At 40.0% G+C, this 15502-nt stretch overlaps 1 protein-coding gene across 1 annotated transcript in view; it reads right to left on the reverse strand.

The window, feature by feature from the left end:
- The window catches only part of LOC126975850 (tyrosine-protein phosphatase 10D), an 87905-nt gene that overhangs the window by 52482 nt on the left and 19921 nt on the right, over positions 1 to 15502 (reverse strand). The window contains exons 9-11 of the mRNA XM_050823893.1: positions 13330 to 13443; positions 12696 to 12941; positions 8679 to 8802 (exon numbers count right to left, since the gene is read on the reverse strand). Of these exons, the coding sequence (XP_050679850.1) occupies positions 8679 to 8802; positions 12696 to 12941; positions 13330 to 13443 (484 nt within the window). The remainder of the gene's footprint in view (positions 1 to 8678; positions 8803 to 12695; positions 12942 to 13329; positions 13444 to 15502) is intronic.

The following is a 15502-nucleotide window of genomic DNA, read 5'->3' on the forward strand; positions in this document are numbered from 1 at the left end:
AAAACTTCGACTGGACTTTCGTTGAATGACCTTATGTACTCTGGACCAAATTTACAAGAGGATTTGTTTACTCTCATATTAAAGTGGAGGCAGTACCAAATAGCCTTCACAGCCGATATAGAGAAGATGTTCAGATTTATAGATGTCCATGATGATGACCAGCCGCTCCAGAAGATCGTGTGGAGGGACTCTGAAAAGCAACCATTAGAAGAATACCAACTTACCACTGTCACATACGGCACCAAGGCCGCACCATTCCTAGCCATGATGACATTGAAACGTCTGGCTAAGGATGAAGGTCACCGTTACCCAGAAGCAGCAGAAGTTCTGGCTACCAGGCTCTACATGGATGACCTCCTCCATGGACATCATGACCTCCAGTCTGCAAAGAGGCTGATTTCCGACCTCATAAATCTCCTTAAGTTAGGTGGATTCAATCTAAGGAAGTGGTCGTCAAATCAACCAGATGTACTACCAGATAACCAGTTACCATGCGAAGACCAAGCATATGTTTTTAAATACCAGGAATCAACCAAGGCATTAGGACTTAAGTGGCATCCCGACGAAGATTATTTCACTTTTCAATTGAATTCCGAACCAGTCAGTAAACTCACCAAAAGAAGTTTACTCTCGAATATATCGAAGATATTTGATCCGCTTGGATGGCTTTCACCAGTTACCACCAAGTTGAAACTACTCTTCCAGGAAGTATGGCTCTTAAATCTTCTGTGGGACGACGAATTACCAGCTGACATCAACACAAAATGGAAAACCATAGAGGCTGACATCACGAAAATTAGCCATATTACCATACCAAGGTGGTTGCAGTCTTCTAAGAACGACACCATTGAATTACATGGGTTTTGTGATTCATCACAAAATGCCTACGCTTGTGTTGTATACTGCAGAGTCAACAATATTACCAGCAACCAGTCTTCTGTAGTATTAGTAGCTTCGAAGTCTCGTCTCGTACCTGTAAAGAAAAATGTATCGTTACCTAGATTAGAGTTATGTGCAGCGGTTCTACTTACCAAGGTCATGAAGATCACCTGTAAATGCCTATCAGATTACAACATCAAAATCTACGGTTGGTCTGATTCGACAGCTGTGTTAGGCTGGCTCAACGGCGACCCATGTAAATGGAAACCATTCGTCGCGAATAGGGTGAAGCAGGTCATTGACATTATACCATCGAGTAGCTGGCATTATGTGTCAACAAAGGACAACCCAGCTGACTGCGCAAGTAGAGGCATTACCACAGAACAGCTGATTAACCATTCCATGTGGTGGATAGGTCCCCACTGGCTACGATCGTTTGAAGAGTCCAAATTAACCAATAAATTATATACAACCTGCGAAGAGCTTAAAAAACCATTATTAAATATAAATGTAAACACAATTAAATATCAAAACAAGGTTATAGATAGTATAGTTAGCAGATACAGCGATTTTACGCGAGCTTCAAGAGTGCTTGCGTGGGTGTTACGTTTTACACCTAAGTCATTTAATACTAATAAAACAAACTACTTAACTATATTAGAAATAAGAAAAGCTAAAAACTTAATTATAAGGCATATACAACAAGTAGAATTTTTAGAAGATATACAATATATTAAAAACCATAACCAACCTAACCCTAAGAGTAAATTATTAAAATTGAAACCATTTATTGATAACCAGGGGCTCTTGAGGGTTGGGGGGCGATTGACCAACGCCAAAATAGAAGATAGTATGAAACATCCGTGTATTTTACCACATAACCATTTGCTTACTGACATGATTATTGACCACGCGCATAAGATGACCTTTCATGGGGGTCCCCGGTTAACCCTTGCTTGGCTGCGTCAAGAATATTGGATCCTGGGAGGAAACAATGCTGTAAAGAAGAGGCTACGGAGATGTGTGCTATGTAGAAGGCACGACCCCCTGAAACACGACCAGTTGATGGGAGACTTACCACCTGCAAGAATCAACAGGACCCGCCCCTTTTACCATTTGGGGGTTGATTTTACTGGTTTTGTTGACGTCAAGTCTGCGAAGGGTAGATCAGTGAGATGTACCAAAGGATATGTCGCCGTCTTCGTGTGTATGGCGACCAAGGCTGTACATTTGGAGTTGGTCTCTGATCTCACCGCCTCAGCATTTTTGGCAGCCCTCAGAAGACTTGCGGCCAGGAGAGGATCGCCCGGTCACATTTACAGTGACAACGGGACGAACTTTATAAAAGCAAATAGAGTTTTGCAAGAGGAGATTGTTAACTTGAAAACCATATTGAATGACCAGTTTTATGCAGAAATAGCTGAAATGTCGATAGAATGGCACTTCAACGCACCATCTTGGCCAAGCGCAGGCGGTCTCTGGGAGGCTGCAGTGAAGAGCTTGAAATACCACCTGAAGCGAGTAATAGGAGAACAAAAACTCACCTACGAGGAGTTCTCTACTCTTCTAGCTCAGCTAGAAGGATGCCTTAACTCCAGACCTCTGTGCCCGCTGAGTGAAGACGTCGAAGACTTAGATTGTTTGACCCCTTCTCATTTTCTGTCCAGTGGACCAACATTGACCATTGTTGAGTCAGAACACGACTTACGAACCAGATGGCAGTTAGTGCAGAAGATTTACCAAGATGTGTGGAAGAGATGGAGAGCGGAGTACCTCACACAGTTGAACGCTAGGTCCAAGTGGCGACGTTCACAACCAAATTTAAATGTTGGCGGCATTGTAATTATACACGATGCTAACCTGCCACCGGGTAAATGGGCTCTCGGTCGAATCGTGCAGCTACATCCGGGGCAAGATGGGCTAGTTCGAGTAGTCTCTGTTAAAACCAAAAATGGCATTATGAAGCGACCAGTAGTCAAACTATCTCTTTTACCTATTAACCACTCCAACGACGAAGACAGTAACCAAATTCATGAAACCACTGACCATAACCAGCCGAAACACCAGTCGAACGACGATTTACCAAAACCAAAGCGACGAGCTAGAAGAGGAATTGTTAATTTATTTACCATGGCACTTATGTTGTTTACCTTTTTATTTTCACCAGCCACGTGTGCATACAACGCTATAAACTTCAACGACAGTCAAAGTTTATATTTAGATAAAATATCAACCATGCGATTAGTTCAGGACGAATGGAAACTAGTTGTATACTACGATTTAAAACCATATTGGCAAGGCAGTAAATTGTTATCCAAATATATTGATCATATGGAATATATTTGCAAGGAATCGTCAGTCAGAAACCATTGTGAATCTATTTTAATACAATTACAGCACAGTTATACAGAGTTATCGCATTACAATAACATTCTGTCGACGCAGCAGTTCCCACGCGGGCACGCGCGGCGCAGGCGCGGCCTTATCAACGCTGTGGGTAATGTTGCACACGCGCTGTTCGGTGTACTCGATGACCAATTCGCTAAGCAGTATATTCAGGACATCGATTTAATTAGGGAAAACCAAAACCATCTTGCTGCTCTATGGAAAAACCAGACTTCCGTAATAGAAGCAGAATATAATGTATTGAAGAGGATGCAAGGCTCAATTGACAAACAATATAAAATATTTACTCATTACCTTAACCAGTTAAAGAACGCTACCAATGATGTCAAGAGTCAATTGAAAGACGTGGAAAACAATAATGAATTTTTATTATGCGCTATGGCAGCTAACAGCTTGGAGTCGAATTTGAAGAATGTGCAGGATGTTCTTTTAGATACTGTTTCGGAGGTGTACTTTGGGAAGTTCAACATACATCTTTTGAAACCCGACCAGCTTCTAGAAGAATTAAATATTATTTCCGGAAGATTGTCCAACGATTTAAGTTTACCAATAGAGAACACGCATACAGAATTAACCAAAATGTACCATTTACTCAAGGTCAGAGCGAAAATGCTAAATGACTATTTTATTTTTGAAATTAGAATACCATTAGTGAGTAGAGACCATTACCAAGTATATAAAATTTATCCTGTACCAAGACGGAACGGCAAAACCATGGTCACCCTAGTTCCAGTTTCGGATTACATTGCGATCAACTTACGAAGAGACTCATTTATGACCATATCACACTTAGAATTAAATAATTGTCTTCATTTAGATACTGAGACACAACTTTGTCCTTTGGAAAAACCAATTTCTCATATGAGTCATGATGACGTCATGTGCTCCAAAGACCAGGAGACGAAGCAGTGCAGAACCAAAACTGCCAAATGTCTAGATTGGTGGTCTCAGCTAAGCGAGGTCAATACATACTTTTTCTTTTGCTGCGACTCGTATCCAGTACGTATCATCTGTGGAGAGCAAATGTTTTCCAATCATCTTAATAATAGCGGCATTATTAGGTTGGGTCCAGATTGTGTTCTGAAAGGACAAGACATTACCATTTATGCTCGGAGGCTTCAGAACAATACATTAACCATACAGACGGATATACCAGCGATAGACATTCACCCCATCAACCACATCTTTAACCAGAATAAGACGTTCGTGTCGCTGATTTCGGAGCCAGCATCAGTGATGGGTGGTTACGATCAGGAGCTAGATGATATAGGCGCAAAAATAAAACAAATGAATTCAGAGAGTGGTCTAAAGGGTGGTATATCTTATCACGACGTTCACCACTACGTCGCGATATACGTGGTGGCGGGTGTGCTGGTGGCCGGGGCCGCCGCGTACGCCGTGCGGCGGTGGTGCCCGCGCCGCAGCCGCCGCCAGGACTCCAGCGCGCCGCCCGCGCCGGCAGCCGCTGGCGCAGGGCCAGCCGCGTCGCACCCGCCGCGCCCTGAGCCGCGGGGTCTGACGAACGCAGCGTTTGTGTATAGTGTTAGTGACCAGTGTGTAAGTGTAGTTAACCACGGGCAATCTAGTGCTAGTAAAAATAGTGATAAGTGTAGTGATGAAGTGAAAGACCAATCCACTTCTCCTGTAGTGCATAGGCATAATTTTAGTGATTACTGTGGCTAGAGACATTAAGGTTACCATTAGATAATGCAAATTTGTTTATCACCTTGTCTCACGTCACTCGCTAACCATAACCATTTCTTTTTTGTACCATCTTCACCACCACTCTTTCTTCTCTCGCGGTGGCAGCATGTACGGTCAACAGCATGTCGACTGTACATCACGTTTCGCGTGTCAGCGTTTACGTCGCCTCGCGTTATTTCCTAAGTAATATTGTAACCAGTTCGCGACAAGCCGCCGATCGATTCGCGTGCTCATTACCATACCAACATTTTACCATTTTACCATATAGCATAAGTTAAGGTTTCAATATACCATTTGAGCCTAACTTGTGTTTTACTCTGTACGGAACCAAACCACCGTACAATTTTACTTAGGTTTTAATTAACCATTTACGATATTTAAAAAAGGAGTAGTTTTTTACCGAGGATATATTTTTTTATAAAAAAAACCAAGCACGAAAATATATAGACTACAGAAAAATAGCGGAGTAAATAAGTTAAACAAATTCAATTTAAATTTGTCACCAAAACGTAAGAATATGTGAAGAATAAAAATGATAACTTTGATGATAAATTTTAGATATTAAAAGATATTGAACAACATTTTTTTACAAACATATTTTCACAGAGAATTAATCAAGTGCTTCTGAAAAAGTGTCCCTAATTTTAAGGTTACTCTTTTATTAGGTTATAAGATATCAAAATATATGTGTTCAAAAAAATTACATCATAACATAACATGTAAGGTAGTATTCATAAACATTTTTTTTTATGGAATAGGTGGACAAACGAGCGCACGGGTCACCTGGTGTTAAGTGATCACCGCCGCCCACATTCTCTTGCAACACCAGAGGAATCACAAGAGCGTTGCCGGCCTTTAAGGAAGGAGTACGCGCTTTTTTTTTGAAGGTACCCATGTCTTATCGTCCTGGAAACACCGCACAAGAAAGCTCATTCCACAGCTTTGTAGTACGAGGAAGAAAGCTCCTTGAAAACCGCACTGTGGAGGACCGCCACACATCCAAATGGTGCGAAGGTGGAATCAGGTTAAACAGCTCTTCGGAACACTCCCCGTGCTAAATACGGTAGAAGACACACAATGAAGCGACATCTCTATGCAACGCCAAGTGATCCAGCCGTTCACAAAGCACTGTGTCCCCGACAATTCGAGCTGCTCCGCGTTCCACGCGGTCAAATAGATCGAGCTGATACTGGGGTGCGCCAGACCGGAGATGGCATAAAAAAAACTGATTCCTTTAGAATTCTTTTTGATGTCATTTCTTATACTACTAGATACTACTACCGCTTCGGAAACAAATGGCGCTCTGAGAGAGAAGAAGCGGCGCAAGAAACTCTTCATTCTTTTTTTTGCGCTCTTTTCAATAAAAATATACAATATTGTACAGTCATTTCTATCGCTATAAAATAATCACAATCTAGTCCCAGGCTGTCCGATCATTTAGATATTCAGCAGTGGAGTAATAGGATTTACGACAGAGCCATTTTTTTATAAAACATTTAAATTTATTCATAGATAATGCCTGAACAGTGGCTGGGACTTTATTGTAGAAGTGTATACATTTACAATTTACATTACAGCAATACTCCATGTGTGGCCGGACCTGCGCTTTGTAGAGCGCTAGGATGTGGGCCGGCTCGAAGTATTGCCATGCTCTATTAATGACGCCCAGCCATTTCGAAACTTATTTGGCTTTGCCCTCCAGATGGCCACGGAATTGGCAATCGCTCGAGATTTCGAGACCCAGTATTCCGATACAAGGCGAGGCTTTAAGGGAAGTGTTGTCGAAGAGCGGTGATACGGCAAATGGGGTTTTTTTTGTGGTAAACGCGCAAACTTTCTGGGGGTTAAATTGGACAAGGTTCAATTTACCCCATTCCGCGACCTTCTCGAGAGAGGACTCGTTAGAAGACACAAATCACTGGTCGACGATTTCCCGAGAGAGACCTGCATGGCCCGTGTATACGGCATCACCAGTGCTGTCGTCTGCATAGCAATAGCAATGTATGTTGGAGGTGTCCAACATATCATTGATATGCAGAAGAAAGAGCGTGGGAGATAGCACACAGCTTTGGGGCACTCTAGCGTTCACGGGCTTTGGAATCGAGCAATAACCGTCGACAACGACCTGTATGCTGCGCCCATTGAGGAAGCTGGAGGTCCACTTGCATAAGCTCTCGAAAAGCCCAAATGATGGAAGTTTTGAGAGGAGCGCCCTGTACTATAGACGATCAAAGGCCTTCGCTATATCCAGGATAACTGCCAGGCCTTCCACCTTGCTTTTAATAGCCGCCGCCCATCTATGTGTTAGGTATACCAGAAGATCGCCAGTCGACCGACCATGGCGAAAGCCGTCTGCCGGTCGTTGATCAACTGCTGACCCTCGAGGTATACCGAGAGCTGGCGGTTAATTAGGCTCCCCATGATTTTGGAAAGCAGGGAGATAATGGCTATAGGCCTGTAGTTTGTTGTAGTCGAACTGTCTCCTTTTTTTGGATCGGATAGACAAGGGCTGACTTCCATGAGTCAGGGACTACGCCTTTTGAATAAGAATGCCGGAATAAACGCGTTAGCACCAGCGTCAACTCAGGGGCACATGTTCTCAGCACGATTGGAGAAATGCCATCTGGCCCGCTCGACTTCCTGACGTCCAACGAAAACAGAGCTCGCCGAACAGTTTTTTGTCTGAACTTCAGGCATGAAGCTCTGACACCGCGGGATGGTCGGCGGTGTTTTTACGTTGTCGTCAAGAGTCGACTTGGAGGCAAAAAGAGTGCACAGGAGATCGGCTTTTTCTTTTGCCGTATGGGCCAGGGTGTCATTCCTCATGTGCAACGGCGGCATGGACAGCTGGTTGAAGTTACCAAGAGCAGCTTTCGACAATGACCAGAACTTGCGTGTTCCGGTCGGGTAACTGGAAAGCTGCTCGCCAATTTTGACGACGTGCTTCGATTTGGCACGGGCGATTTGCCGCTTAAAAAATCTGGAGGCACGGTTATATTTCCTCTTTAGAACTTTACAGTTCGGATCCTTTGAGCCCAGCGTCGCAACCCAAGTTCGATACGCCTGTCTTTTGCAGTCATATGCTGCTTTAACTGACACATCGAACCAGGGCTGTGATCTGCCACCGATCGGTACTTCAGAGCTTGGTATAAAAATATCCATGCCCTGCAGTATCACATCGGCTACTGCAACGGCAATCTTCAGCAAGTCATTAATTTGCGACATTTCTCTTCACTATCCGCCAGCGAAAAACAAAATACGCGTATTGATAGCACATCCGCCAGTAGAGTGCGCCGTGAAATGTGCGCGCCCACTCGCATTCCGGACTCATTCAAACATCCGTCGAACGTCCGATTAATGTGCCGTTCATTCTGCCTGCGCTTGCGTCGTCATTTAGGACGCAGCCTTAGTGACATCAGCTCCAGGCATACACTTAAAAATCATCTCAAAAGTATCTTTTGAATACTTATGATTGCTTCTGGCATACAAATAGTGGTACATTTACTGTAATTATTTTGAAAGATTAACAAATTAAGGCTTTTTCGTAAGCCATGGTTTGTCGATCGAAATGAAAAGTTCTTACTATACAAGTATAACAAACAAAATACCTGAAGAACATTTTCTTTTTCACCAGCCGTGACCCAATATTGACTACACACAGACTCAAACTAAAATATTAGTATACTCACGGACTGGCTGCAGCAACGAGTGCGTGTCGCTCCGCAGCCCGTGGCTGATGGCGGCCAGCTGCAGCTCGTACACGGCTCCCGGGTACAGATCCTCCAGAGCGACGCTCGTCTCGTTGGTCTCCAACTGTCACATCACAACTCACGGTCATTACTCACAATATTTTTTATTAATATCAATTAAATGACGTCGGTTCTGGAAATAATATTCAAATTTATATTTGTACCAAAAAATAAGCTTAGGTTCGAGACATAGGTTTGAATACCGCATCGTCCATCAATTTTGGTACAAGTATAAATTTCCGACACTGTCTCTGCCGCGCAATGACGTTCTATACATATAGACATATCATTCGCAGTCTGATAACGGAACGGCAAAAGTGTGCTTGAAGACACTTTTCTCCTTAGTCGTGTGTCAACTGTGTGTCATCAACAAGCCTAAGTATGCTATAAAAAGTGCTTAAATAATAGATTAACGACTCAAAAAAAGATTGTGTGACTTATAATCGGTAAGGTTATTTATTTATATAAGATGAATTTGCAAAAATCGTAAGTAATTTAATAAAATTAATATTTTTCCATTAAATATGGGTCAGAATGGGACAGATGAAAGGACACAGTCAGAAATGAAAACAATAGAGTCGCTCTTTTTAACCGACTTCAAAAAAGGAGGTGGGTCTCAATTCGTCGGTATGTTTTTTATGTTTGTTACCTCAGAACTTTCGACTGGGTGACCGATGTTGATAATTGATAATTGTTTTTGAAAGGTGGTGCTTCTCGTGTGATCCCATTGCAATTTGGTTCATATCGGATAGTGGCAACCATGAGAAAACCATGAAAGCCTTAAATTTGCTATAAGAATGTAAGCGACAAGTTTGAGAATTACTCAATATTGCGCCAACTGATTTCGATAATTATTTTTTAATTGGAAAGAATATATTTTAAAAGTAGTTTGGTGAGAGTTTGGTTAGGTTCCGATTATGGGATCCATGACAAAGTAACGGAACTCTTCAAATCTTAGGAGCAAATTTATGATACTAGGCCGCATCTTTTATATGCTATCCGGATATTTGAGTCACCTACCGTCACGTCGTTATGGTCAAATAATTGTCGTAGTCAAATATCAATGGAATCAATGGAACTCCTAAACGACGTACAGTAAGGTTGCGATCTGTGGCAGAATTTCTAACTGTCTGTATTAAAATTCATTGCTGCATTAGTAGTAGATCTACACAAATTTAGAAAAATTATTAGTTGGTGTAGTTCAGATTCACTAAAAATCTAAAAATAAAAGATAAAATTAACAAAAAAATAACCGACTTCGAACTTGTTTTTTTGTTACATTTTTTAAGGCCTAGTGAGCAATGATTAGCAATATTGTATTTTGTGTAATGTGCATAGCTTCCAAGAACGTAAACAATTACATACTAGTGCTATTTACACGTTATCACGGAAGTATCGTTACCCAGTGATATTTGATACTTATTTACATCGCAAGTATGTAAAAGCTAATATTCTACAGCTTTCCTCTACACGATATAATGAAAGAAAATTGGCGCCAGTTGGTAGTAAGAAGGAGATATGAAGAAATTTACAAACCAAATAAGCATATTTATATTTCATCACTAAAGGATATAAGTTGTTTGGATTCAACCACATTTAAAATTTGACAAAAGCTGTCACACAAATATATTATGATGTCTGCTTAGTGTAAGAATATACCAAAAAGATATCCAAGTCTAAAACACATTTTTTTTTAATTCAAGGAACTTAACATTTAAATAACCAGTTTAACTAATTATGTAAAAAATTAAATATTTGAGTAATAGTTTCTCTAATTAAACGTTACCTTAACTTATTACATCCAAATTCCTTTAGAACGTAAAGAAGTAACAAATAAAAACACAAGCCAAGAAATAAACATAGAAACTTTCCCCTTTATAATATGAGTGTGATTTTTGATTAACCCTAGAACACTACTGGGGGTGCTGGAGCACCCCAGCAGTATTTGTTTTTCAAATAACTTTTTTTATTTTCAATGGAAAGGTTTATGCATCCGCGTATTTAACTCTCGAGAGACACCTGCTCCTGATTGGTCCGTAACGCGGCAACGGCCGTACAGTGTGGATGTGTGCACGTGTGTTGTGGGGTGCCCTATCACCCCAGTGTAGGAAAATCGTAAGTATTTTTATAGTTTTACACTATGTTTTTATAATGTTTAAGGCATTGTTTTGTAGTTTTATTTGATGTTGAATCATGAAATAGTCTTACCATAATATATTAACACAATATTGGGCTCGGTGATTGTTTTTGTCTTATACAATACAATACAAATATTATTTATTGCACATCAGATTATACAGTTAAACAATTATGGATAAGTCAAACACAGATATGTACAATGTGCGGCCTTATACCTTTGAGCGATATCTTTCAGGCAACTTTCGTTTTTGTTTAATTAAATTTTTTGATTGATTTGTTTGTAGATGGCTGCTGACAGAGCATTAGGAGAGGAGGAGATAAAAAACATATTGGTTAGGGAATCCAAAGATGAAGAGGATGAAGAAACCGTGATAAATTGACCCAGAAAAAAGTCGTCATCATGTTGTCGACTCTTCACGACTCTCCAGACAAAAGCAATGGAGTTGAGCTACCAGAAATAATACATTATTATAATAAAACCAAAGGAGGTGTAGATGTTTTTGATGCAATGGCGAAAAAATACTCTGTACATTGAAGAACAGGACGTTGGCCTATGAGCATATTTTATGGGCATTTAAATGGTGAGGGAATAAACTCCTGGGTCCTTTTCAAATATTCAATGGCAAATAATAAGCCAGAAATAAAATTTCGCCGCACTTTTAAAAAAAAACTGGGCTATGAGCTCATCAAGGAACATTTGGAAGAACAATTGCAAAAGCCATCTTTGAGGAGGGATGTACGAGAAGTGGTTTCTGGGATCCTAAAAAAACCCATACAGGATCAAAGACCAACTATTGGACAGCGACCCAGGGACGTTGTAGTTTCTGTCCAAGAAATAAAGACCGGAAGTCGAAGACCAAATGCAACAAGTGCAAATTTCCAATTTGCTTGTAGCTCTAAGTCAAAGTATGCCAAAAATGCTCAAATTAATTATAAAAGCTAAATTTTAAGGTTGATTTGTGATCTCAGTTCCTAATTAGTACTAATAAAAAAGGTATTTTTAAAACCTGTTATTAGTTAAAAAAAAATATACCACATTAAACTTTGGGGTTCTCCAGCACCGAATGTAGCAAAATCAGTCTGCTAAAAACAGTGTAGGGATCCAGGGTTAAAAACGTAAAAAACCCTCGACTGAACAGATCTTGATCGGAAAATAGGGACAGACACACGAACGTAAAACTTATAGCAACCCTCTTTTTCGTCTGGGTTTAAAAAAATACCTAGCTCCTACTCCACTTATGTCACTGTCCAAATTGGGTTTTTAATTCAAAATACGCAGATGAAACTGAAATTGTGCTTACATTGCTGCCTATTGACCAATAATATTTTAAAAAACTGGAGTATTATGGTGTCATTTGTGTCATGTGCTATATTTCGACTTTGATTTTGTATGAGGTGCATTGTCTATATGCATCGAACGTCATTGTATATTACAAAGAATTTAAATGTGCTCAAGGTATTTGGTTACCGTATCCTCTAGCGGCAAACAGTTAAACTAATTTTCTACTGGTTGAGAAAGTGATTACAGTTGCTTATAGTGTTGAGCAGCCGAACTTTTTGCTTAGTGCTCGAATTTGATTGTTAACGGGAAAAATATCTTTGATAATTTTCACATTTAATATAATATCTTAATTTTGAACATCTAAAAATGCTTTTCACTAAAAATTATTGTTTCCTGTGAATTGAAAATGTAGTTTGATTTGCAAATGTGTGAGTTTTGGCAACAGTGGTTTCAATACTAAGGAAGTTTAAGTGCGAGAGAATGGGATTTTTTTATCGATGAAACAAGCGTAGTGGTAGAAGTGAAGGTATACGAACAGTTTTGAAGGGTTCGTCATCAGTGTTGTTGGGTCTGTAGCGGCGGTAGCGCAGGTGGTAGAGGTCCTGGCGCGAGTTCACGTCGGAGCTGAAGGTGAGAAGCAGAGAGCGGCGTTCACTGTCGTCGCCGGAGTCACTCCGGGGCGGCGGCTCCGCCTGGCTGGCACGCAGGACCGGCGCTAACGGCCGCGTGGCCGCCATTACCGATACGCCTTCGCCCTTCACCCCGCGGGACACTGCTGATACCTGGAAATATTATACGCACTCGTACATTACCTCAACTGCGGCGACTTTTGGAAGGTCTCTTGTAATATCATTAAAATGTATGTGTCTTTAAAGGAAAGTAAGGATTGTAAAGATCGAAAAAAGCTAATAAAAAAATGATTTTGGTCAGTAATGCCATGTGATGGTTTTTTTAATTTTTTGAAATTGAATACAAAAATGTTGAAATTGTTATTAGTTCTGCGTCAGCAACGTTAATCTCGGTTTCAAAGAAAGGACGTGATTTCTACATACATTCGTGTAGCTGTCGGTCACGCCCAAAGTGGTCACAGAGATAGTTAATGAATAGGTTCTATATAGGTTCTATTCGAGAAATGAATTTTTGATATCTGATGAAATACACCGTACATACCGTGATGGTGTACTCGACGCCGGGCAGCAGCGCGTCCAGGGTGACGTCAGAGGTGGGCGTGGTCAGCGTGCTGCCGTCGTCGGCCCCGCCCTCGCCCTCCTCGTGGTACGACACCTGAGCACGACACGATTAGTATTCATTTAAGTATATTACAACTGCTGCTCACTTCTTAATGGATGAATATTCTGAAGCAGAAGACTTTATTGTATGTCACTTTAAGAGACGATTAGCATATGGCATCACTTCATATTTTTGTAGCAGGAGCGTGCATTGGTTTTCTAGCAGGGTAAGCACAGTAGATCTAACTAGTCGTTGTTGCGCTTTAATCCGACAATACGGTATAATTTGTATGAAACGCTGCTTGCTTCGTATATGCTATTTTATTTTATTTTATTAGGATAACAAACAGTATTACATGACATAAATAGGTTAAAAAAGTATACATCTATTAACCATTAACAGTTTTCGCATATAAGAGACTATAAGCGTGTTACAAATAATGAACAAAAAATACAAAAAAAGATCAAGAAGTAATACAATAAAAGTATATAGATATAAATACACGAAGACAAACTGAATGGATACTATAAAATTCAGGCATTCAGCAATCAAGAGAACCCACACTCATCCAACACCTCGTCAATGTACCTCTTAACGCGTTTGGTGACGTATTGAATATATCAAAATCAGGCAAGTCTACTGATATCTGATTTATTGCTTGTGGACACCTTATAAAATATGAATGTTGCCTGTAATATAATAATAAGGAACGTATATAGTACATTTTGTCCTGGTGTAGTTATGAATCTATCTTAGAGTGGAGTAACTTATAGTAAAAAACAGTATCAGCTATTTGACGTCTTATTTGTAATGGAAGTATGTGATGCCTTTTACATCTTATTATATAATCTGCATCATATTATGTATTACACTTATATTGTAAATATCTTAAAAAACTTGTTTGAATTTTTTCAAGTCTATTAATGTGAACTTCATATTGAGGGTTCCAAACCTGAGAACAATATTCGAGGGTGCTTCGAACATATGAACAGTATAGTATTTTAATGCGTTTTATGCTAGAAAATTGAGAACATATCCGTTTGATGAAACCAGAAGATTTCTTGGCCTTTTTAACTATATTATCGATGTGTTTTTAGTTTATTAGGAAGACAGTATGCCTCAAATCTTTCTAGATCCACTTGAAGAAGCTGACAATCTGAATCTCTGGTGATATTTGAGAATATTTTCATATCATTAGCATACAGCATAAAATTGGATGTTTCAAAGCAACCGCCTACATCATTAATAAATATATTAAATAATAGAGGGCCTAATAATGAGCCTTGTGGCACTCCAGAACACACAGTTATCCAAGAAGAGGCATAGCCTTTTACAACAACTTGTTGAGACCTATTTTCAATGTAAGAGGTGAACCATCTGAATAGATTTCCATGTATTTCAGCACCAGCAAATTGAAGTTTCTGTAACAGTATGCAGTGATCAATTCGGTCAAATGCTTTACTAAAATCGGTGAAAACTGCATCTACTTGTCTACCTCCATCGATACCTGCAGTCGTGTAATCAATAAATGATAACAGATTAGTGGTGGTCGACCGATTCTGCATGAAACCATGTTGTTCAGGTATGAACGTAGATTTTAGAAAGCTGTAAACCTGAGTGTAAATAATACGTTCAAAGATTTTGGCAAATATACATAGCTTGGAGATGGGCCTGTAATTTTTATTTCCACTTTTGTATACAGGAGTAACGAAAGCGGATTTCCAAATTTTAGGTACTATACCTTCATTAATTGATCTGATAAAGAGTATTTTCAATGGTTTATCAAGGCTATTGGAACAAGAGGATATAAATAATGGGTCTATATGATCTGATCCCGAACCTTTTGTAAGATCAACTGACTTAAGGTGATATACAGGTTCATAACTGTAGAATCATCAATATGTACGGTGCTGATAGTGCTGCTATAAACAGAAGGACAATGATTAACTGTATGTGAGCTTTGATGAGGCTGTGACGTGGGAATGAGGAAATTAGACTGAAAGTATTGAGAAAAGAGATTACATATTTTATCACCTGTATCAGCTACACGACCCTCTAATGTTAGTGTGGATGGTAGGGAATTGGAGCCTTTTTTATTTGATTTTACGTAGGA

Source organism: Leptidea sinapis, chromosome 38 (assembly GCF_905404315.1).
Source record: "Leptidea sinapis chromosome 38, ilLepSina1.1, whole genome shotgun sequence".
Taxonomy (NCBI): domain Eukaryota; kingdom Metazoa; phylum Arthropoda; class Insecta; order Lepidoptera; family Pieridae; genus Leptidea; species Leptidea sinapis.